The following is a 23657-nucleotide window of genomic DNA, read 5'->3' as shown; positions in this document are numbered from 1 at the left end:
TGGACTGCATTTTGCAGACTAGCGAGGCTCTGGCGTCTGGACTCACAGCCAGTATAATCCTCTGTGGGGCTCGTGTTCGTCGTCCCTATATGTTTGTGATTGTCCCTTTGACCATTTCATTTTATCACCCTTCATCCTCATCTTCGCAATTAGGCAAAAGAGGCAGAACAGCGATGTAAAGTAAAACCAATCAATCAATTATGGAGAACGGATTTATAGGCACTATAAAATAGACACAAAAATAAGGAAAGTAGATATTTAAAAATACATTATAAAATAAAAATAGGCACACGACAGGCAATGAAAATGAACTTATTAACTTCCTTTGTCAATTGCACAGTTATCGATTTAAACTTTTCATATTCAATTGTATATTTCTTACCTTGCGCCCCTTTTCCGTTACTTTAAGTTAATCGCGACGGCAATGGTGATTAGACGAATTTATGAAGGGACCCTCACAAAGGAATGCCAGAACCAAGGTTTGAACTCGGTTCCTATCGAGAGTCGACCACTCAACACGCTCAGTCTCCGAGGAAGATTTTCCGTATAAAATTGGAGTGGTAGTGTCTGTTAAAATATTTTAATATTGTGATGTTCTTTTTACTGCACAGGAAGTTGAACAAAGCCATAGTCCAAGTTAATTGCCTGTCCCCGTGGCGGAGTGGTTAGCACATCGCGCTCCGACGTCAGGGGTCCCGGTTTGAAACCCGGCCTGGGCATGGATGTTTGTGAGGAGTGTCCATTCATCAATTTCGTCATATCATCACTCATCCCCATCTTCGCAAATTAGCCAAAAGTGGCACAAAAAGCGAAGTACAATAAAGCAAATTAATCAATCCAAGATAATGGGTTCTTATGTACAGTCATGGATACTTCTGTGTTGTAACGATTCCACTGAAAGTCAACCCAGAAGTGTCCGTGACTGTACGTGCAAATTAAAGACACTATAAAATAAAAGAGTACAAAAATTTACAGTGAACATAAAATTCTAAAACTTGTATGTTAAAAAATGGACTTTCGCCCTTAAGGTAAGTCATGGAATATGGACTCCAACTAGTTAAGCTTATGAATGAAACATGAAGGCGGCAAGTTCACTGCGACAAAAAAGTTACTTGGTAACATTAAATTGCTCCCCAAGACACTGATTGATTGATTGATTTAGTTTATCTTACTTCGCGTTTTGTGCCTCTTGGCTAATTTGCGAAGATGGTGATGAGTGATGAAATGATGAATGGACATTCACAAACAACCAAGCTCGAGCGGGATTCGAATCCGGGACCCTTGGCGTCGCAGCGCGATGTGCTAACCACTCGGCCACAGGGTCCGGCTCCAAGACACTGATGACCTGAAATACGACATTCCATCCAGAACTTCATTGCTTAATTGTACAGGAATAATTCATTTCCAATGTACACATGAATGAGCGGATTAAGGTAGAAAAGAGCAATCCTCCTCCCCCCTCCCCAAATATCTATAGAACAATAAACGCATAGTAAATTAATTGTCCATGATTCCGAATATTAAACAAGCGTGCTCGTTCACCCGACACAGAAGGTAGTTAGTTCATCCGCCTGGCCGATGCCAGCGAAGCCGTTTTCGAAATTTTCTCTCCTTGTGGAAAACCGCTAAGATGTTCCAAATAGGAATGGCCAGATCCGGATCCTGGCGATCCGAAATACGGATCCGGTTCGTTCCGGATCCTAAAGATCCGGATCCTAAAATTTTTCGGATCCGGATCCAAAACTTTCGGATCCGGATCCGATACTTTCGGATCCGGATCCGTTTCCCATCCCACATGCGCTTCTTTGGAAAGTAAGAATGTGCTTATAACATATTGTTACCTATATATATATATACATATGTATATATATATGTATTTATAGTGTGTGTGTGCGCGTGCGCGATTTGTAATTAATTAATACACTTACAAGGGAGGTCTAAGTCTCCCCCTCCGATTTCCATGAAACTTGGCAGGTGTATAGAGGCCCCCCTCAAATGTCAAGATGAGGAGAAACTGAAGTGGGGATCTGACCCCGAAACCATGTAAATATGTCATAGGAAGAAACAGGGGGCATAGGGCCTCTCTCTACACCTGTCAAATTTCATGAGAATCGGAGGGGGACACAGGGGTCAGATGATCCCCACGTCAATTTGTCCTCATTTTGACATTTGAGGCGGGTTTTGCCCCCAAAACCAGTTTTTTTTTAGCCGAAACAAAAAAAAACTTGTATTTCTTCCTTTGGGCCCCTCTATACACCTGCCACGTTTCATGGAAATCGGAGGGGAACACAGGGGTCAGATCCCAACTTCAATTTGTCCTCATCTTGACATTTGAGATGAGGTTGCCACCTAGAACAAATTTTTTGCCGAAACAAAAAAAAACACGTATTTTTTCATTTGGGCCCGTTTATACACACACCTGCCAAGTTTCATGGAAATCGGAGGGGGACACAGGGGTCAAATCCCCACTTCAATATGTCCTCATCTTGACAATTGAGTGGGTTTCGCCCTTTAAAACCGTTTTTTATCTGAAACAAAAATTTCTTCCTTTGGGCCCCACTATACACCTGCCAAGTTTCATGGAAATCGGAGGGGAACACATAAGTCAAATACCCACTTAAATTTGTCCTCATCTTGACATTTGAGGGGGTTTTGTCCCCTAAAACAGTTTTTTAGCTGAAACAAAAAAAACACGTATTTCTTCATTTGGGCCCGTTTATACACACACCTGCCAAGTATCATGGAAATCGGAGGGGGACACAGGGGTCAGATCCTCACTTCAATTTGTAATCATCTTGACATTTGAGGGGGTTTTGCCCCCTAAAACCGTTATTTAGCCGAAACAAAAAAACACGTATTTCTTCCATTGGGCCTCACTATACACCTGCCAAGTTTCATGAAAATCGGAAGGACACAGGGGTCAGATCCTCACTTCAATCAATGTCTCACATTTATGTGTGTTTTCATTTCCAATACATTCGAATGAATACATATTCGTTTCAATGGCAATTACAAAATCACCTCTGACATGTGTGCACGAGTGTGTTAGCCGATGCGTAGCAAAGTATTTTTGGAACAACACTTGAAAAAAAATTCTTGTAGGACTAACGAAAACTTTCTTTGTAATCGAAGATCATAATACCTTTTAAGGTGTGGTAATATTATAATGGGATTGAGATACGAAACTCTCGGATCCAGATCCGAAACTTTCAGACACGGATCCGGATCCGGAATTTTCGGATCCGGATCCAGATCCGTAACTTTTGGATCCGGATCCGTTTGGCCATCCCTAGTTCCAAATTCTGAAATGTTACATCTGCTTAGAATTTATTCTAGAGCATCTTTGTGTGGTTTCTTTTTGCTGTTGTTTATATACAGGGTGTCCGGCTTAGACCTTTAACATTACAAAAGAGCATAATTTTGTAGAGAAACACAATTTTATTACCAAAATTTACATTTTGGTAGAAAAACTCATGCATTTTTTTGTCCCAGCACCAGCACTTCACACAACCTCTATATGAGCCCCCCCTGTGGCACGGCAGATGTCGAACCGATATTCCAATTCCGTCCAGGTATTCACTAGCATTTGAGGGGTCACATTGTTAATCGCCTGACGAATTCTGTTACGCAGATCTTCCAAGTTATCGACAGGCATATTGTAGACTTGGTCCTTGATGAACCCCCAAAAGAAAAAGTCTAGGGGTGAAAGATCAGGCGAGCGCGGAGGCCAAGCAAGTGGTTTAGATCCTCTTCCTATCCATCTTCCAGGAAAGTGCTCATCGAGAAATTCTCGTACAATGATAGCAAAATGTGCCGGGGCTCCATCTTGTTGGAAAATGGTATCTTGAGGCATTTGAGGCACAGCGTAATGTTGAAGCATGTCCAAATAATTCGTTCCTTTCACTGTTTCTTCAGCAAAGAAGAACGGGCCTATTATCTTCTCTTTCATTAACCCACACCACACATTAACTTTTGGCGAGTCTCTCATAATTTCACGAAACTCATGAGGATTGTCACTTCCCCAAATACGGCAATTATGCTTGTTAACTTTACCACACGTGTGGAATGCAGCTTCATCAGAAAAGCACACATTGTCCAGGAAAGCATTGTTGTTGTCAATTTCGGTTAACATTTTGCCCGAAAACGTCTGTCTTTTAGGTTTATCATCAGGATAAATTCGTTGATGTAACTGGATCTTATACGCCCGTAGACGTAACCTTTTGTGCACAACGTCATGGATAGTAGACCGAGGAATGTTGAGCTCTAAACTTGCACGTCTTATTGATTTTCTTGGACTTCTTGTGAATGCAGTGCGAATGTCTTCAATGTTTTCCTCTGATACCTTCCGCTTCGCGTATTTCCCGCGCACTGACACAACACTTCCAGTTTCTCTTAGTTGTTTATCCCACTTAACAATACTCACATAGGAAGGAACATTGTCGTGACGTTGAAGATGGAATTCACGTCGAAAAGCACGTTGAACAAGCTTCACAGATTTGTTTTCTGCCAGTGAAAGAACGCAGAACACTTTCTGCTGAACCGTCCACTCCGCCATCTTAGAATGTATGTGTTACACGCGCATGCGCGTCACGTCAACTCGAACTACTGGTGATTCTTGCAAATGGCCACAGTTGCCAGTCCCATACAAACAATAAGTTTCATTTGAAATTGAATGTAACTAAAGTTATACTGTTTTGTAATGTTAAAGGTCTAAGCCGGACACCCTGTATTTGCAATACTACGTAAGCCCATTAGACTGTTGCAATTATCTCGACATCAGCGAAAGCAGAGCACACGAAGATTCACGTGAATGCTCCAGAAGGAATTTTAAGCAGATGTCATTTTTCATAGCGGTTTGTCGAAAGGAGTTCGAAAATTCCTGGAGTCGGCCAAAAGTCCTCATCTCGTGCAATCGTCCACAAACGAATGGAAATTCTTCTGTTAAAAAAGAAGTGAAGGCAAGAAGATAAGAGGTTTGCATATTTTGTACCAAGTAACAAATTGTGCTTAGTATGTGTAACCACTTCTAACATTCCCAACACATTGTTGAGCTAACCGTCCTGGTAAGAGAGTGCGTCACCGAAGTTTCTGGATTCGAAACCCGACCAGGATACAGGCTGTGTTTCCTTGTGAGTGTTGTTCCTTTAGTAACTTCACCTAACCGTCCATCATTCATTCTCATCGTCCCGATTAAACTAGAGAGGCAGAAAAGGGACATGAAATAAGCACACAAATGCAAGACATAATATTTGCGATCAACCACTTGGTGGGTGTAAGAAAAGTGATTATGCAAGCGAATGATTGTGCTATTAGAGCCTTTTCAAGATACTCGCTTATAAAGGGAGATTTATGCTGTGAAATCAGCCTTCGAAACCCTCATATTAACAGAAACAAAGTCTAGCGCACGATTTTAATTACGGTTGTAACTTGAAATGGTTGCAGTTTCAACTTAATGTTCTGCCACATTTACGCCGCCTATTAATAGATCTACATGACAATTACTAGCTAGCATCCATGTTATATCCAAGCTTCACACAACGGACGTCATAAATTGAAGGGTTAATATTGCGTCGTAAATAGACAGGGGGGGAGGGGGTTACACTTCACGTTTTCTCCCGGCAACCATACAAATTAACACTGCTTTTCAATTTCGTTACGCAAATAAGTAAAGAACATTGCAACATGCAGTGAAGGCATGTAGGGGGATATGTGGAGATAAGAGTCTCACACATTACAATCTCAACCGTTTATTATTGTTGATGTGGTCAGCACCACGCTCAAGCCGCTTCCGGCACCCATTTATTAGAGGTTGGGTGAACCTCAGGGCACGGTCATTGTCGGTAAACCTGGTCTCCCGCTTGGCAGTCAGGGGCCTGCCGATTGGGTCATCGCGGCTTCTTAAGTAAATAACATGCATGTTAAAAATCAAAACTATTCTTAGTTTGCTAATAAAATATATATTTTGTACACTACTGTACATAGATAAACAAGGTAACGTAATTGAGAATGGGACGAAAACATTCTCACTAAAACAAAAATGCACGGAGAACAGGAACAAAAAATTCGGGTCAATGAAGATAGGAAAATATGAATTAAAAATCAGTAGGCAGCAGAAGGCACTCAAACTTAATAAATTAAAGCCGGACCCTGTGACAGAGTGGTTAGCACCTCGCGCTGCGACGCCAAGGGTCCCGGGTTCGAATCCCGCTCGGGCTTGATTGTTTGTGAATGTCCATTCACCAATTTCATCATTTCATCACTCATCCCCATCTACGCAAATTAGCCAAGACGCACAAAACGCGAAGTAAAATAACCTAAATCAATCAATCAATTAATAAATTAAAAATAAGTTTAAACATCACTTATTGTGCTTCACTTGGCATCTAAAATTTCATTTATTGTAGTAAACAGCTATCACATGAATTTGAATTGTTGTTTTAAGTCCAAGTTTTAAGTTAAGATAGGCTAATCGGGACTGGGCATACAGTTTAAAATGGGAACCACTGTCATGTGCCTCCACAACAGTAGGTGTTGAGCAGGTCAAAGGTTTGTTAATCTATGAAACTGTTAACACCTAGTTTTGCTTCCTTGTTTAGACTATCCCTTGTACTGTTAATTAAAAATCAAAACAGCGGATTTTATTTCCTATACAGCCACTCGTCCTTGTCTCTAAGAAACATTGTCATTCTCAAAATACAGCATTTCCTCCATAAAAACCTTATCAAGATATTTACAAGCCATATTCTCTCACAGCTGACTTAACTCCAAGAAAGTAAAAGAAGAAGAACTTACGGTCCATTCTTTGCCTGCTGCGTCGTCATCTTCCGGTTCGCCTTTGCTTTTGTCACCTTTGCAGAAATGCCGCTTGCATTTCTTCAGGAATTTCATTTCCTTGTCTGAACGGGGAATGGTGGAGACTTTTGAGAGACACCGCCGGCAGCTAAAAAGATCGCAACACTGAAAAAAGCTGTTCGTTCGCGCGCCCCCGCAAGTCGTACTGGCTTTCACAGCTGCTCCTGATCGGTAGGCAGCGCCGCCAAACAAACAAGTACCGCGGGCGGAAGAACAACGCAGGCGCGACACTGTTGCCATCCTGGGTGTCTTTCGACCGAATCTCGTGACTTGTCACTCTTACCGAGCTCGAGTGAGGGCGAACGAAATGGTCGATAGGTTGGTTGATTTAATTAAAGTCGCGTACTTGTGCGTTTAAGTTAACCGCGACTTGTAGACGGAAAAAGAGACCGTCCACCCGAAGTTTTTGATTGATTTGGTTTATTACACGTCACATTTCTTACACTTTTGGCTAATCGCAAAAGTAATGATATTGCAAAATTGATGAAGGCACACCCACAGAGAACACGGCATGTCTAGGCTTGGATTCGAACTCGGGACCCTTGGCGTCGTAGCACGCTGTGTTAACAACTCCGCCACGGAGGCGACCTGTAGGAAACCTATGGTCTGAATGAAGGATCGTGTGGAATTTGAGAGTAGGACCTACCGAATGCATATACCGAAAAAGCTACAAACATGAAATTTCTCTTCGTATTTTGTTTGTTTTAGGTTGCCTTCCTTCCCTTTAAGTCAATGTGCGACGAGAAGGGTGAACGATAAGATGACACTACGAGCCATAGTCAAACACATTTTAATCCTGAATATATATGCAACCTCGCGGCACATACTCACGATTGCCACTAACAGTTTGATTTGTAATTACTATTTAAAAAATATACTGCTTATCTGCAAATGATCGAGTAGTTGTGCATTTGGTATGTCTGAAGAAGTGGCTTAGTAAAGTAAATTCCTCATTATCAAAGTTTCGAACGAGACCAAGGGGTGCAGAAAAGCTCTCTTCCACGTTGAAAACCCGGGACTGCATTTTGCACACAAACGATACTGCCGTCTGGACTCACAACCAGTACAATTCTCTGTGGGACTTCTGTCTTGCGTGCTGTCCATGTGTGTTTATGATTGTCATCTCATTAATTTCATCTTCTCAACATTCATCTCCATCTCAGCGATTAGCCAAAGGTGGCACAAAAGCGATGTAAAATAAATCAACCGCACGAGATCAAGAGTCTCAGACAACATGTCTCAATTTTACAGAGATCTGTATCGTCCTCGGTCTCGTCTCGGAAGTGGCGTGCCCAAGGGGGATTGGTGGGGGTCATAACCCCCATTTAGTCCAGTATTTCTAGGGCCTCCCGATGGCGCAGTGGTAGCGTCGTCGCCTTGTAATCAAGGGGTCTCGGAGTTCGATAGCCAGTGGAGGCACATAGTGGTTCGGATCCCACTTTAAAACTGTAAGTCCAGTCCCGATTAGCCCTACTGTGCATAAAGTGGACTTAAAACATCAACTCAATCAATCAAGTCCAGTATTTCTGACAAAGAAATAAAAGTAAAAAATAACGTCAAAGGCAGGAAACGATGGCAAAATGAGGGCTCACTACGAAAAAAAAGTAACGCAACCTCCCGCTTTCGAAAATCCTGGGCACGCCACTGCGTCGCGGTTACCTACTGTCCACGTTTCTCTGAATCTGACTGTACCTGTGATCGTCGGCGCGATCCAAAGTACGGTCACGATTCCAGAGATCGTGAGATAAATAGCTCAGCCACCGAGGTGACATACATATGCGGGCTGATTTATTTGTAAATATATTATTTTTTACAAGTAAATTTGTTGAAATTCCTCATTTTTTTTAAAAAAAAAACAGCTCTTTATTTTAGGGTCGTGTCTGCTGCCACGTTCTTTTTCTGCTGGAACCTCAAAAAAGATGCGCGTGGGAGCAGACTCGGTCTTTGTTTTATCGTGATTTTATCATGCTATGTATGCAATTACGCCTACACATACTGTGAAGTTTTAGCGATTACTTACACAAAAATGTTTGAAGATTAGGTCCCTTAGCATTCTTCTAATAATAAACCTAAATGCTCTCGTAGTTAGGTTAGTTTCTGTTAGCATTAAAATAATATCTTTAATGCTTTCTAAACAAAAAGGTTCTAAATTACATGTACATTCATTCCCACTAATCATAAACATGCATTTCTCTCGTATTAATCTATTCTTAAGATTTGTAACATCCTCTTAGCAGACGATTTACGTGGCAGGAGCAAATTTGACGCTTATTCTTACTGCTGACACGTGCGTGGCAGCAGACTCGGCCTTAGTTTAGCTATTACTTTAAAAACTTCTTCCATTTCTCTTCTTTGGAGGTTGGAAACACTGTACAGCAGTTCGCATTAGAAACCTGGCTTTAGACAGGAAATAAAGCGGGGGCAGAGATAGCATCGAAGCCGGCAGAAGAAGATAGGTCAGGGATTCCCAACGCCACGTCACACCTGCCCACGTCCAAGTAAAGTCGATATATTGGAAAAGTATAGATTTGAAAAAAGTCCTCGTCGTTCGAGCATATGGCAACGTTGAAAAGTGACAATGGAATCAATAGTCAAGCTACAAACCACACGAAAACGTGAGGAACACGTTCGTCAAACAGAGATTCATTGATCAAAATGTGCCCAGCGCCATGCTACGCGATGCATGTTGCCAAAAACGCCCACGCAATCAATAGCCCAGTCAATCAAGGTTTCATGTCGGGAATAATTCCGTAAAAGCTGAATTTTGATCAGTTGTTAGAACACTACTAGTAGTACAAAATCCCAGAAGTCCCCGCCCCTCCTCGCGGCCTTCCCCCCCCCCCAAAATCAATTTCGCAGACACTCAGTTATTGACGTATATCTCCGTAACCAATCACCGTAGGCAGGTAATCTTTTTTTAGTCTCAATCCTCATTAGATGGGCTACAAAAAGGATTCTGTTTAATTTTTCGATAATGTTGATGGTTTTGCCGTAATTTAAAAAATAATTTTCAAAAAGTGAATTCATTAGCATATCTACGAAGTTTCAGACTGCTACTCTCATTACAGCCCGTGCTGTACCACTCTGAACACCGTCACTTTAATTATAACCACCTGGTACTTTATTTTTACCCACATTAATGTTGAATTGTACATCCTGTTTTGTAAGTTGCTTGTGCACCTAATCAATAGTAGTGCACCTAAGTCACAAGGTTTGGGTGCAGTTGTGCAACTGATTGACAAAGTTAATAAAAGTATATAATTTTGTGCATATTAAATATATATCTACATATCTCATGTGAAATATGTTGTGAAAATACACATTAGTTTATTTTTGTCTTGTCTTTTGCAAGATGGTACAGAGGAGAAAAGAGAGCCATGAAGTTCGCTATCCTAAGAATTTGGCGGGAACCCACTGACCACTCAAGTAATTGCTACTTTTGCATGGTGGATCCTTCCAAACGTCAGGCTGGAAAGAATGCGCAAGCTATTATATATCCGGATATATCTTCGTTCATCGCCCCTGTGCCACATTGCCCTCCCTGAGTTTCCCGTGCCCACTCCTCCGGAGAAAAAGCTGCACTCTTCAGACGAGAGTAGTAAGTCAGAGAGCGAGGAAGACATTGATCTTGATACTTACAATTTGCGAGCCGAAGAGAGAAACCCGTACTACCCCAATCAAAAAGATCTTAACGACTTAATAAGAGATCTTGGTCTCACCAAGTCCAATGCAGAACTCTTGACGTGCAGGCTTAAGCAGTGGAATTAATTAGATGAAAGTGTGCAAATAACAGATCAGAGGATGTGTCATGTTTTTCCAGCTTTTTCATAAGTCAAGATGGACTCTGCTTCTGCCACAAAGTCACCTGTCTGTTTGAAGCAATTGGAATTGACTTCAGTCCAAATGAGTGGCGCCTCTTTATTGACAGTTCGTCCAGAAGTCTTAAAGCCGTGCTTCTTCATAATGGAAATACATACCCGTCTCTTCCACTAGCTCACTCAGTCCACCTCAAAGAGGATTACAACAGCATAAAGCGATTGCTAGATACCTTGAAATATGATGAGTATGGATGGGAAGTCATCGGAGATTTCAAAATCACAGGATTTCTAATGGGTCTCCAAGGTGGTTTTACCAAGTTTCCTTGTTATCTTTGCCTATGGGACAGCAGAGACACCAAAGCGCACTACAACACGAGGTACTGGCCACAGAGGACCGAATTCTCTGTGGGAAAAAACAACGTCAAGTGGGAGCCACTGGTAGACCCCCACAAGGTGCTAATGCCTCCACTCCATATTAAATTGGGCCTGATCAAACAATTTGTCAAAGCTTTAGGTAAGGAGTCAGCAGCCTTCAAGACTTCTTTTCTAAGCTGTCTGTTGCAAAGATCAAAGCCGGTGTCTTCTTCGGCCCACAGATAAAGAAGCTTTTGGCGTGCGAAGAATTTCCCAAGAAGGTCAGTGAGAAGGAAAAAGTGGCTTGGAACAGCTTTGTCTTAGTGGTTAAGGGCTTTTTGGGCAATCGTAACTCCGAGAGCTATGTGGAACTGGTTGAGACTCTGGTGAAGAACTACGGCAAAATGGGCTGCAGAATGTCCCTGAAAGTTCATGTCCTCGATGCTCACCTTCATATATTTAAGGATAACATGGGAGCGTACTCGGAGGAGCAAGGCGAGCGTTTCCATCACGATATATTGGACTTCGAATGGCGTTAACCAAAGCCAGTATAACGAGAACATGATGGGAGACTATATTTGGGGGCTGATTCGTAAAAGTAATGTACAGTATAATCGTAAATCCCGGAAAACTACTCATTTTTAAATATTTTGCAATAATTTTGTTCACAACTATAGAGTGCAAATATATGTCACTTTTGATGTATATGTGTTTGTTTTTTTCTTTATGTAAATGAAAAACACGAATTCGTATATTTTCTCATTAAAAACAGGTAAAATTAAAAAATAACACTGTCCTGGTCAAAAAAACAAAGTTTGAGGGGAATAATAGGCATTTTCTATGGTTTCCAGTCAGAAGCCTTTAGGAAATAAAACTCTCTACACAGGAACAAAAATCGTGTTACAGGGTGTTATTCTCATGTAGCATTATAGTGGCTTGCATGAGCCTTCTGCATCTGAAAAGGCAGGGGGGGGATACTTTGACTGTAGAATGTGTAAAGAATATGTATTCATCAGAAAAGCTGTCTGATTGATTGATTGAGTTGATGTTTTAAGTCCACTTTATGCACAGTAAGGCTAATTGGGACTGGACCTACAGTTTAAAGTGGGATTCGAACCACTATGTGCCTCCACCGGGTATCGAACCTGGGACCCCATAATTAGAAGGTGACGACGCTATCACTGCGTCATCGGGGAAGAAAAGCTGTAGGGAATCACAATTGACAAACAGGCCAAAGCGTAAGCACCCTCATAGTGAAAACATTTTCAAGTCATCTCAGGAAGACTTATTAGAATTACCCATATTTAAAGGCATGCTTATTTCATTTTTGACTATACCCATATTTAATGACTTTAATAGCTCATCTTTATAAATTAATTACAGAAGGATTTGTGTGATCCCTGGTGACAATAAAGCTGATTTTTCTTACCTGCATGTTCACCCAAGAAATGACTTCTCAGATGGTCACTGAAACAAAACTCAACTAAATTCAGGTGGTGAATTGTCAACATACTCATATATTAAGATATGGAAAACTCTTACGATTGATGAACTGTATGTGTTTGGTCTAGAAGCTGGCTTCTGCATTCAGAGGCATTTATGTTAGTAATATTCCAGAAGACAAGTTTTTTCATTTCATACTATATCACTTCCTTCTGTCCCCATCACAACCATATCACAATCAAAGAGTCATGTCTAGATGTGTACTTGTACACACAAGCTATTGTGAGTATATAAGGTATTTTGATACACGATTGTTATTTTCTTATATAACTTATGAATAATATAAAGATTTTGTAACAAAAGGTGATTCCTGACCAGGTAATGCCAATGTATACCCCCTATGATTCCCGAGGTATCATATATGATACCTCTTGGTTTTATTTTTTTGCGCGACCACGCTTCAAACGATTGAGTTGGCGACCGGGGTATCACTCGTGATAAGAATGTGCATTGCGGAGGTGCTTTGTTTTTCAATTGTTGTAGTTCCAGTAGATGGCAGTGCATTGGCAAAAACGTGTGATTTTACTACGGGCAGCATGTCCAGACAAAGAAAAATAAATTATATGATACTTTTGTCGAAACGTTCTTAGTTGTATTTAAAAAATATTTTTAGATTATAATGTCATTACTAAAGTTGAAATATGCGCAATGAAAGGGTATGCGTCAAAACTGGGGGTGGGGGCAAAGAAGGTTTACTTTCTCTGGTTACATAAGGTTTAGCATAGTGTGTTTCCAAAAGTGGCAAAAAGTGGGGGGCAACTGACCCCCACGTCTTCCCTAATCGCCGCCACATTTTGTCCAAAGTAATGTAAAATCATTCCCATGATAATTGCAATATATCCAAGGGGATGAAAGTAGAGTACTTTAAATAAAAACGTCACAACAGTAGAGTGGATATTCCAGCAACAAAACAAAAAATTCCAGTAGATTTCCACATTTTTCAAGATACATTTTTCACATTCAAGATTAAATTTTCAAGGTGTCAACAATTCTTTTCTCTTTATAAATCACAAAAAATATTTCAGAAGTCTGATGTTTGCCAGTTTCACACAAAGACTTACCTCTTACTTTCTTCTTCTGATGATGATCAACTTTTTCATTGGGGCGAGGGGAACTTTTTCTTGTTCGTTTCTGGGTATTTTGAAGTAATGTGATGTTGTGATTTAAAATATATACCTCCTAAATAAAGTATGAAAGTGTACACTACATCATTAAAAGAAAAAACGTTAAGAAAGGGATTTAAAGAATTTCATGCTTGCTTATAAAAAAAATGAAGAAGAAAGAAAAGAGAGAGAGAGAGGACCATATTGTGAAATATTTATGTAGTCCTATGAGAGGATAAAAATAAACTTCTTACTTTCTTTTAGGGTGGTTGAGGTCTACCTATTTTCACGATTTTAAGTTTGGGACCTCCTGTTTCGCATATTGGTAATATCGCCACCTTGAAACTAAGGGGTCCCGAGTTCGATACCCAGTGGAGGAACATAATGGTTTGGTTCCCACTTTAAACTGTAGGTTCAATCCAGATTAGCCTATTTGTGTAAAAATCAACAACGATTCGAAGCTTATCTACACATGTAAGCCAAGTAAATAGCCCGTTAGTTATGTCACTCATTTAAGTTCACTGCATAACACAGCACATATCATTTACAAAAATACAATTCACTCATTCACTCAGTACTTTACACAGAGGATTTTCCTATAAATAAATTTCACGCACCAAGGAACCCTGAACATCCCTCCATGCAATCTCGACTAGAACTGGTCTATGTAATTTCTGTTATTTTTAGATCCACTCAAAAACCATTGCTGGTCAGCCAACAGATTTCTCCTCACCATTGTAATGCATCCACTCTGGTTATTTGAAGGTTAACGACCTCTTTTTCAACTCGTCTGCAAGCATTCAATGAAGTTCTTGGCCGAGAGGGTAATTTCCCTGTCACATGCCACATTTTCCCCTTTTGTGTAATAAGTTGGCTCCAAAATTTTCCATTCCTGGGAAAATTGCATGCTGGCAACAATGGGTTTGCAACATTGATCAATTTCGTTTTGAGAAGTTCAGAGGGTAATTTCCCCGTCACATGTCACCATTTTCCCCATTTCTGTAATACCGGGTGGCACACGAAAAACCAAACCCCGCCATGAGCATACAAACAACAAATGAAAAACCGGCCCGTGTACAGGCTGTTTATTTTCCACCATCTATTGTCACCTATTGTTTCGAAGCTGTTGCAACCATGTATACTTTATTGTTGTCAGTACGAAAGCCGTGAAGACTTGGTTCAGACGTGTGTAGGTGAAATGTATTCTCTTCAACAAAGAATCGCAATAGTGGAGGTGTACGTGTCTACCGGGTCATTTAAGGAAACGCAGGATATGTTTGCAAATAAGTTTCCTGGCACTTCCATACCAGCAAAGAGCAGTATACATGATTTGGTGAAAAAGTGGCATACTACAGGGTCAGTTGCAAACGCAAAAAAGAATCGAGCCCCATTCATTTGTACACCTGCTGTGATTGCGGATATTCAAGCACGAATGATCCACAGTCCTAAGAAGTTGACACGCAAATTGTCGCAACAGGCGAATGTTTCGCGTAGGTCTTGTCAACATGTTTTACACGATATAGGGTTGAAGCCCTACAAAGTGACGTGTGTCCAAGAACTGATGGAGGAATACAAGGGAAAATGTGTGAATGACTGTACATGGCTACTTGAAACAATTGTGAGTGGATTGTTGGATCCCCTGCTGTATTTCATGAGTGATGAAGCCTGGTTCCATCTGACAGGACATGTAAACTCCCAGAACACGAGATACTGGTCAACAAACAATCCCCATACGATTCATGAGGAACCTTTTCACGATAGAAAAATCGGAGTGTGTGTGCCGTGTCTGCAAGTCGGATTGTTGGTCCCATACTTTTTGAAACAACAGTAAACACCGATGTGTATATGGGAATCTTTGAGGAATTTTATGCACAGTTGACCCCCATGAACACTTGTATGCTTTATTTCAACAGTTTGGGGCAACCTGTCACACTTCACGCGAGTCAATCTCACGAATCCATGAAAGATTCACAAAAGAAAGGACTGTCAGCAAAGGATTGTGGCCGCCACGTTCACTGGACTTAACCACTTGTGACTTTTATCTGTGGGGCAGTCTGAATAAAAAAGTGTACACAAATAATCCAAGGACATTAGAAGACTTGAAGGACAATATTCGTAATGAAGTTTCGAGAATTAATGCCGCAGAGTTGTCCAGAGTGTATGATAACATGTTAAGGCGTGCACAACCGTGCATTGAAGCACATGGCGGTCATTTTCAGCACCTACTGTAAAAGACAAGATCGTTCCAGTAAGTAAAGACCTTTGCATTAGCTTATTTCTTATTTCTTTTTAAAAAAAGTGCAGACCTTTGCATTTCTTATTTGTTTTATTTCTTGTTTGTATCTGCTCGTGGCAGGGTTCGGTTTTTCGTGTGCCATCCAGTAGTTTTGCTCCAAAATTTCCAGTTCCTGGAAAAATTACAGCTGGGAACAATGGGTTCGCAACACTGATGTGGTTCCTTGTGAGAAGATCTATCATGTTTCAACGCACGCGGCACCTTCCTACCTCTACCATCAGCCCCTAGAGGGAGGGATGCCTCACCTCACGAATTCAAAGAAAGTGGGCAAGGTTTCCAACTCCTAAGAAACTCAGGTTCATCTTATTGAAATGAACAATTTTATGCATATTTTCTGACAGATTTTTTTTCTGAATATTGGTCTCCGAGACTGGACTTCGCAGATAGCCTAGATAGCCTTGAATATACGCCCCTGATGTGAACAATTTACAGTTCAGACAAATTACTATATTTTTAGATATACATATAATAAACTCTGCATACTGACTACTTACTTACTTACTTACTGGTTGGTGCTACAGTCCATGTAGGTCCTTGGCCTTCCTGATTACCTCTCTCCATTCATCTCGATCCTCTGCTTTTCTTCTCCATCCTTTAACTCCTAATCTTCTTAGGTCCTCTTCCACGTCCTCTATCCATCTTTTCCTGCACCTACCTCTTCTCAGTCTTCTTTCTGGTTTTCCATTGAATATTTTCTTGACAACCCATGTTTCTTCCATCCTCTGAACATGCCAAGCCCGTCGTACTCTACCCTGTTTGATCTTCACTACAATATCTGGCTGATTAAACAATTCCTGTACTTCCATATATATTCTCATTCTCCATCCCTCTTTATCTCTTACCGCTCCAAATATTCTTCTCAGTATTTTCCTTTCCCACCTTAACAACCAATGTTCCTCTCTTACCGACATCACCCAACTTTCTGAACCATACATTACTATGGGTCTTAATATTGTTGTTGTTGTTAAATTTTGTGTTCCTACTAACGTTCTTAGATTTAAACATATTTTGCAAAGAAATTTCAATTTCCATTTGTTATCCTTTCCTGTATTCCTATAGCTGTCTTGTTATCTGCTGTTATTATTGAGCCCAAATATTTAAAGGCTTCCACTCCTTCATATTCTTTCCCATTTATTCTTATGCAAGGTTCTCTTCTGCCTCCTTCTGGATTTCCCATCTTCATATATCTGGTTTTATTTGTGTTCACTTCCAGTCCTAGTTCTTGAGCTTTCTCTTCTAACACTTGATAACTCTCTTCCATAGCTTGCTTATTCCTTGCTATTAATGCTACATCATCTGCATATGCTACTATTTGTGTTAGTCCATTTAATATTGTTCCTCCAGGGTTGATTGGCAGTTGTCAGATTACTTTTTCCAATGCTAAATTAAATAGTATTGTTGAAAGTAAATCTCCCTGTCTCAGTCCTTTCTCTACTTTAAACATGTTTGTCGTTTCCTGTTCAACTCTGACTTTACATTCCGTTGTTTTCATTGTCATTTTTGTCAGTCTTATCCATTTCCTTGGAATTCCAAACTCTTCCATTATACTGTAGATCTTATTTCTTTCCAGGCTATCGTATGCTTGTTTAAAATCAACATATAATTGGTGAAGTTCTTTGTTATACTCATAGAACTTCTCCAGCACTTGGCGCAGTAAAATATCTGGTCAATCGTGGAGCGATTTTTTCTAAATCCTGCTTGGTAATCTCCCATTATTCTTTTCACCCAATCTTCCAATCGAGTTGCTAAAATTTTACCAAATACTTTATAAGTTCCATCCAGTAGTGAGTGTTATCCTGCTTTAGTTTTCACACTTACCTTCATCCCCTTTCTTATGTATTGCGCATATTATTCCTATTGTCCAGTCTCTGGGCATTTCTTCTTTTATCCAAACTTCTTCTATCACTTCATATATGGCCTTCTTCTCTCCCTCTCCACCATATTTCAGCAGCTCCGATTCTATGCCATCTTCTCCTGGCGCTTTATTATTCTTTAGAGACTTTATTGCATTTTTTATTTCCTCTAAAGTTGGTATTATCCCTTCCTCCTCTTCCTCCCTTATTTCTTCTTCTTCATCATCCCTTTTTCCCTCTTCTTCATCCTCCTCATTGGTTCCGTTAAGTAATTCACTACATGCATACTGACTACAATGACCATTACAAGTTCATACTAGAGTAAAATGTATTTCATAGGGTCAATTGGGGTATCTCCATGTTTAAATGCAGTTTTGTATATCTTACCGAGATATGTGAAAATGAAATAGATGATTATGGGCTGAAACTACCTAGACTAAAATTTTATGTTTCTACGATTATTGTCACATTGAAATTATGTTCGATTGAATGTTACAACAGCATTTTATTATTTCGCAGAATATGATTATCCTTTTCGTTAAGTGAACAATAATGTACACGTACGTACTTCTTGCACTGTGATAAAATATTTGTAATTTCTTAGGCACGTCTGTCAGCATGTGTATCCATTTTATGTTTTAGTTTGGATATATTGCATACTTTCATATATATTGTATTTGAGCCTTACATAATATACAAAATTATTATTTAGAATTGTAATTGAAGAGAATGGTTTCCTTCCATGTATGGGTTTTAGGTTCACAGTGCAGCTTATTAGGTTCTTAAATAAGGGATGATGCCAATCATTCCACTACAAGCGTGGGAGATTTGAACGAGTTTGAGCAAGCGAAAGTGGTCCGATGCAGTACCCTTTTTCATACAAAAAATTCTGGTCAGTCAATATGGACTTACTTTGTGCCAATAATTACGTACGACGGAGACTTGGACAATGACAGTGAGCAAAAGATGAAGGCAGTGGAGATGAAATTTTTAAGGAGTGTATTGGGGACGACTATAAGGGATAGAATAAGGAATGAGGAGATCCGACAGACTGTGGGGGTGGTGAAGCTTCAGGACAGGATAGATCAGGCACAGATGAGATGGTTCGCACACATGAAGAGGATGGGTGCAGAAAGACTGCCAGTAAGAGCTTACAATGTACAAGGAGTGGGAATAAAGCCAAGGGGAAGACCAAGATGTCAGTGGAAAGAGCAGATAGCAAAGAGTTAGGAGAAGAGGAATGAGATTGGAACACCATGGAAAGAGAGGAGTGGTGGAAGACCAGGTAAAAATGGAGAGCCTTGACTTCTATGCCGACCCAGCCAGAGGCAGGAAACTGTGAAGGATGATAATGATGACTACTATAATAGTCATATAAAATTTACTGATAACCAATGGCCAATATTCACTCGATAAAAGTTGAAATGTTCTACAAAGAACATGGATAGATTATCCACCTCTTTGAAGTGTTTGTAATCAGGTGAGAGCAATATGGTTTCGCTTGGAACAAGAGTTGGAATAGACATTTACTTCAGAAAAACTTTAAAAAGGCAAAATTGTGCACTAAATTACATGCTACAATATAGAACATTACCTCTGCAAAATTATCAACAATCTTAGTGATAAACTGATACAGCAATAGCCTATAGCAGTGGTTCCCAAACTTTTTCATTTCATGGCACCCTTAGTGTTTCCAGATTTTTCCACAGTGCCCAAGTTAGAATGTACGCCTATCTAACACTTGCAAGGCTAAGTTAGTGTGGTTAGGTTGCTTGCCTTAAGTTGAAAAATAAACACATATTTCAAATTCAGAAATATTTTACATATGTAAAAAGTACTAAAACTACAGTATGTGCCGAGGGTGCTGCAGTGCACACTTTGGGAACCACTGGCTTATAGTGATAGAGTATTGATTATTCCCCACAAAAAATTCAAATCTATTTTACATTTCACTGTTCGCTACAACTGGGACAGCCCTGAAAGATAAGTGCATCTGATTTTGTACACAAACACAAAGCAACATTTCTATCAATTAACAATGTTAGCCACCGGGAGAAAATTAAAACAGCAGTTGATCTACAACACATGTTCCAAAAGTTCAAAATGTTGAAAGGTTAAAGGGACAAAATTAGATCTACATGTTGTGCACCTTAAATACAGGACGATGAGGAGGAAGAACACTGTGGCAATATTGGCCGAACCACGCTACGCTGGAAATACTTGTGGAAGATGAAGTCCTGAACATCATTGTTGAGCAGAGTTGGCTGCTTCAGACAATAAAGTTACACATGTAGCTTCGCATATGTTTTCCATGTTGTTATTTGTCATTACCCTAATGATTCTATTCCTTACTTTTCACTTCAAGTTGATAAGTTTTATTGAAGGGTGGGAATGAGTAATTGCTAAAGAAAACACTAGATACATTTCCACTACCTTACAAAAACAATACTGCCCACTGTTCATTTGCCACACTAGCCCCACCTTAATTTCTAAAGTTTTCTGTGTCAATACTGTTTTGGCCAGTAATGGATTCAAGAACTGAAAAAAAAACAAGATAGGAACTTACCATATCTTCACCTTAAGGTCAACAGATATTTCCTATTAATTTGTGCACAATGGAGTTGTCAAGCTGATGCAAAAAATAAGTTATTCTCTATCCACTTTATGAACAGGGTCGAATGTAATTTTATCTTCATCTTTCGCAATGTTTATTTATTAAAGTTGAACATTTTTTTTTTTACTATAAGCTTTTAGTTTTGCATTGCGTTTCTTTTTCTTCTTTGTTAAAATGTTACATTAAAGGCATCATAATGTGAAGCGACATACACAAAGTCCAAACATATATCACACATTGCATGAGGTATCAATATCAAGCTGGAGTTCCCTACCTGAGGTGATAGTCTCCTATTCCAACCTCCAGCTCTTCTTCTGTTAGAGCTTCCATCTTCCTCGTTATCGGATCCTTAAAAACACAAAACATGTGTCAAAAATGAACTTTCAAGGAACAATTCTCAGCTTTCCAATGAAGATTTTAAATGGTGACAGTAAACTATCAGTGATTTCTTTGGTTGAATCTATCTACATTGCTTATTTGTTGAAGATCACTTTACGCCTACTTTATGCACAGAAAAAGCCAATTGGGACTTAGCATTCAGTTTGCAGTGGAAACTGACACCGTGCAGTGTGCCTACACTGAGGATTGAACTTGCAATCCTTGATTACAAGGTGGCATGGTTACTTTATGCTACTGGGGAGGCTCTTTGTTTACATGTACAGTCACGGACACTTCTGGGTTGTAACACTTCCACTAAGTTACAATGGAATCACTACAATCCAGAAGTCTGTGACTGTACTACTAGATTATCTGTAAAATGATTGAGAGGGGGACGAAAGGATGTAACTTTCAGACGTTGTACATATTCTGCATTGCACATATAAAATATTTGTTTTTACTGTCACATTTTGCATCTACAGATGTTGGATAATGCAATCAAATGAAGTAACTACCATTTCCACAAGCCAGAAGATTAAACTAGTTTTTCATTTTGTAATTTTTACTGACAAATCAGCATATAAAGACTATCTGCTACAGTCAGCTGCTGAGTTAGTAGTAAGCAAATTGTTTAACATGACAATAACAAATGACAATTGCATACTATTATATTTGCAGTGAATGCACATACATCTAAATACAGACATATAGATACAAACCTTCTGGCGAATCCAGAGGAGAATAGAAGTTCGCAATGGACTCCGTGTAATCATCGTATCTTGGAAGACTTTGTAAGTAGTTTCTTATTAAAGGAGTTCTTTCAGAGTCTGCAGAAAATGTAGGTGCTGCAAGAAGAAGAAACATAAATATATAATGTGACCCAAAAATAATTCTCTCATTGAAGTTATTTATAACTTTCCACTAATACATCTCATTTCTGGTTGTTTGTTGCAGGTCAAGCCTTCATTGTGAAAGTTTTGGGCCAGTAATTAGTAGTTCCAAATGTACTGAGTGTCACAATGGCATCATTGTAGATGATATCACCCACCAGGATATTTTCCACTGGGGATATGCCAAGGGTGTTGTGTATACTATTTAGACACGTTGTATGAGCGCATCACATATGAAATTACAGTTGTCACTATCCAAATGTTACAAAACATGTGGCGTGAGTTACAATACCATTTTGACAATTTGCATGTTACTTACCTGTCACCAGAGGTACCTGTTTTGAGTGCATGAACTGACATGAAAAGTCATGTATCTGGCAAAAAAAAAAGCAAAAAAAAAAACAACCTTATAAGATTCCATGTAGCTCTGTACCAAATCTGGTGCATGTGTCTTCTTGCACTTAAAAAATAATGCACTTACATAAAATGTTTCCTTCTCAATACAAAAGTGCATCATAAGGAAAGATCACAATAAATTTCCTCTAATAACATCTGGTGCTAGTGCTTACTAGAACTACTTTGGATATTACAAAAGTTAGTCTGTAATATATAGTATATATACATAAATTATAGTATAAAGTGTACATGAATTTTTGTAAAATATGAGAATTTAATTTAAAGGCACAAACTAATCAGAATGAGTGTGGACGAGTTGGTTACCTAGGCAAACGTCCTACACAAATGTATAACCCTATTTTTTTCTAACTTGGAGGGAAGGCATGTTTAGTCCCTACTTTGACTTCTTACTATACCTTATCCTTTCTTAGATTTTAACCCATCCCCCCCCCCCCAGTACTCATATATTATAGGATGTGATATAATAATATAAGAAGTGCACTTTTTAAAAATATTCTCTTTAATATTTTTTATATACAGGGTGGCTCAAAAGTTACTTAACACCCCCGGTACAAGGCCATTGCAGCGCGCAACATGGAAATGGTGATGACCAATCGTTATCAGGCCAAGGGAGAACCACATTGACGCCACCCGCACGGTCGGCGGCCATCTTGATGTCCGCCATCTTGAATTCAACTTTAGAATTTTAAATGGGAAGGGGGTGATATGATATATCAAATCAGGCTAGAATTTTACGAGAAATGCAATGGTGAAGGTTTTTTCGAGGCATCTTTAACCAGTAAAAAGTTATGACTGAATTCTTGTACCAATTTGCTCCTTTTCGAGGTGTTAGAAGAAAAAAAGGCTTAAAATTTATTTAGCGCATCGGTAATGCATCGAGATCAAAGTGATGTCTAGGGAGAGAAGTTCACATGCCATTGCACACGATTTTAATCGGATACATCCACGAAGAGCTGCGCATTATGAATGGTTGTCACGAACAATTTACAGTGTGACGCTTCCATTGAATTAAAAGTCCTTCACAGTGACAAAGTTTATGTTTCTTATGCTTCAATGTGTAGGGATGTCATAAAAAATAGGAATACATTTTTTTTTTTCATGTAATGTATTCGGCGCGAGTGAACAACAGCATATGATGACCACGTCATCCATGAATAGCTGACGCGGAGTGATATGTTACTCGAAGTGAGACGGTTTGTTTACAGAGGGTCGGAAGGTTTGTGATTCCGACTTTAGCAACATCATTTTATAAAAGGCACAACGAGTTCTGGCTGGCAGAGAACAAAGTACATGCTGTCTCCAGCACCTCTGTCAGTGGAGAGAAGTATTCACGTGATAGCTGGCAAGATCTTCCAGCATACGACATAACACCTGGAGGTGGGAACAGTATCAGGATAAACCTTCTGAAGAATTGTGTACTGTACAGTGTCTAGCTACGTAATGTTGTGTAATCTTGAAAAAGTTCTGGTGAATCGCGACAAAACATTGCTGCAAGAATAAAAACTACTTTCAAAGTACTTTATTTACTGTATCTTTCACATGCTGTAAACTTCAAAATCAGTTTGCTGCATAAACAAGA

The 23657-nt window shown here is 39.6% G+C and overlaps 1 protein-coding gene across 2 annotated transcripts in view; it reads right to left on the bottom strand.

Annotated features, from left to right (window-relative positions):
- Window positions 1-23657, bottom strand: part of Start1 (Steroidogenic acute regulatory protein-like) — an 87048-nt gene that overhangs the window by 40176 nt on the left and 23215 nt on the right. For both annotated transcript variants that reach the window (XM_083142392.1, XM_083142383.1), the window contains exons 8-9: window positions 21491-21616; window positions 20668-20741 (exon numbers count right to left, since the gene is read on the bottom strand). In XM_083142392.1, coding sequence (XP_082998518.1) covers window positions 20668-20741; window positions 21491-21616 — 200 coding nt within the window. The remainder of the gene's footprint in view (window positions 1-20667; window positions 20742-21490; window positions 21617-23657) is intronic.

Source organism: Lepisma saccharinum, chromosome 1 (genome assembly GCF_977018435.1).
Source record: "Lepisma saccharinum chromosome 1, izLepSacc3.1, whole genome shotgun sequence".
In the NCBI taxonomy this organism is placed as follows: domain Eukaryota; kingdom Metazoa; phylum Arthropoda; class Insecta; order Zygentoma; family Lepismatidae; genus Lepisma; species Lepisma saccharinum.
Note: the sequence above shows the minus strand (reverse complement) of the source record. Positions and strands in the feature narration are given on the sequence as shown.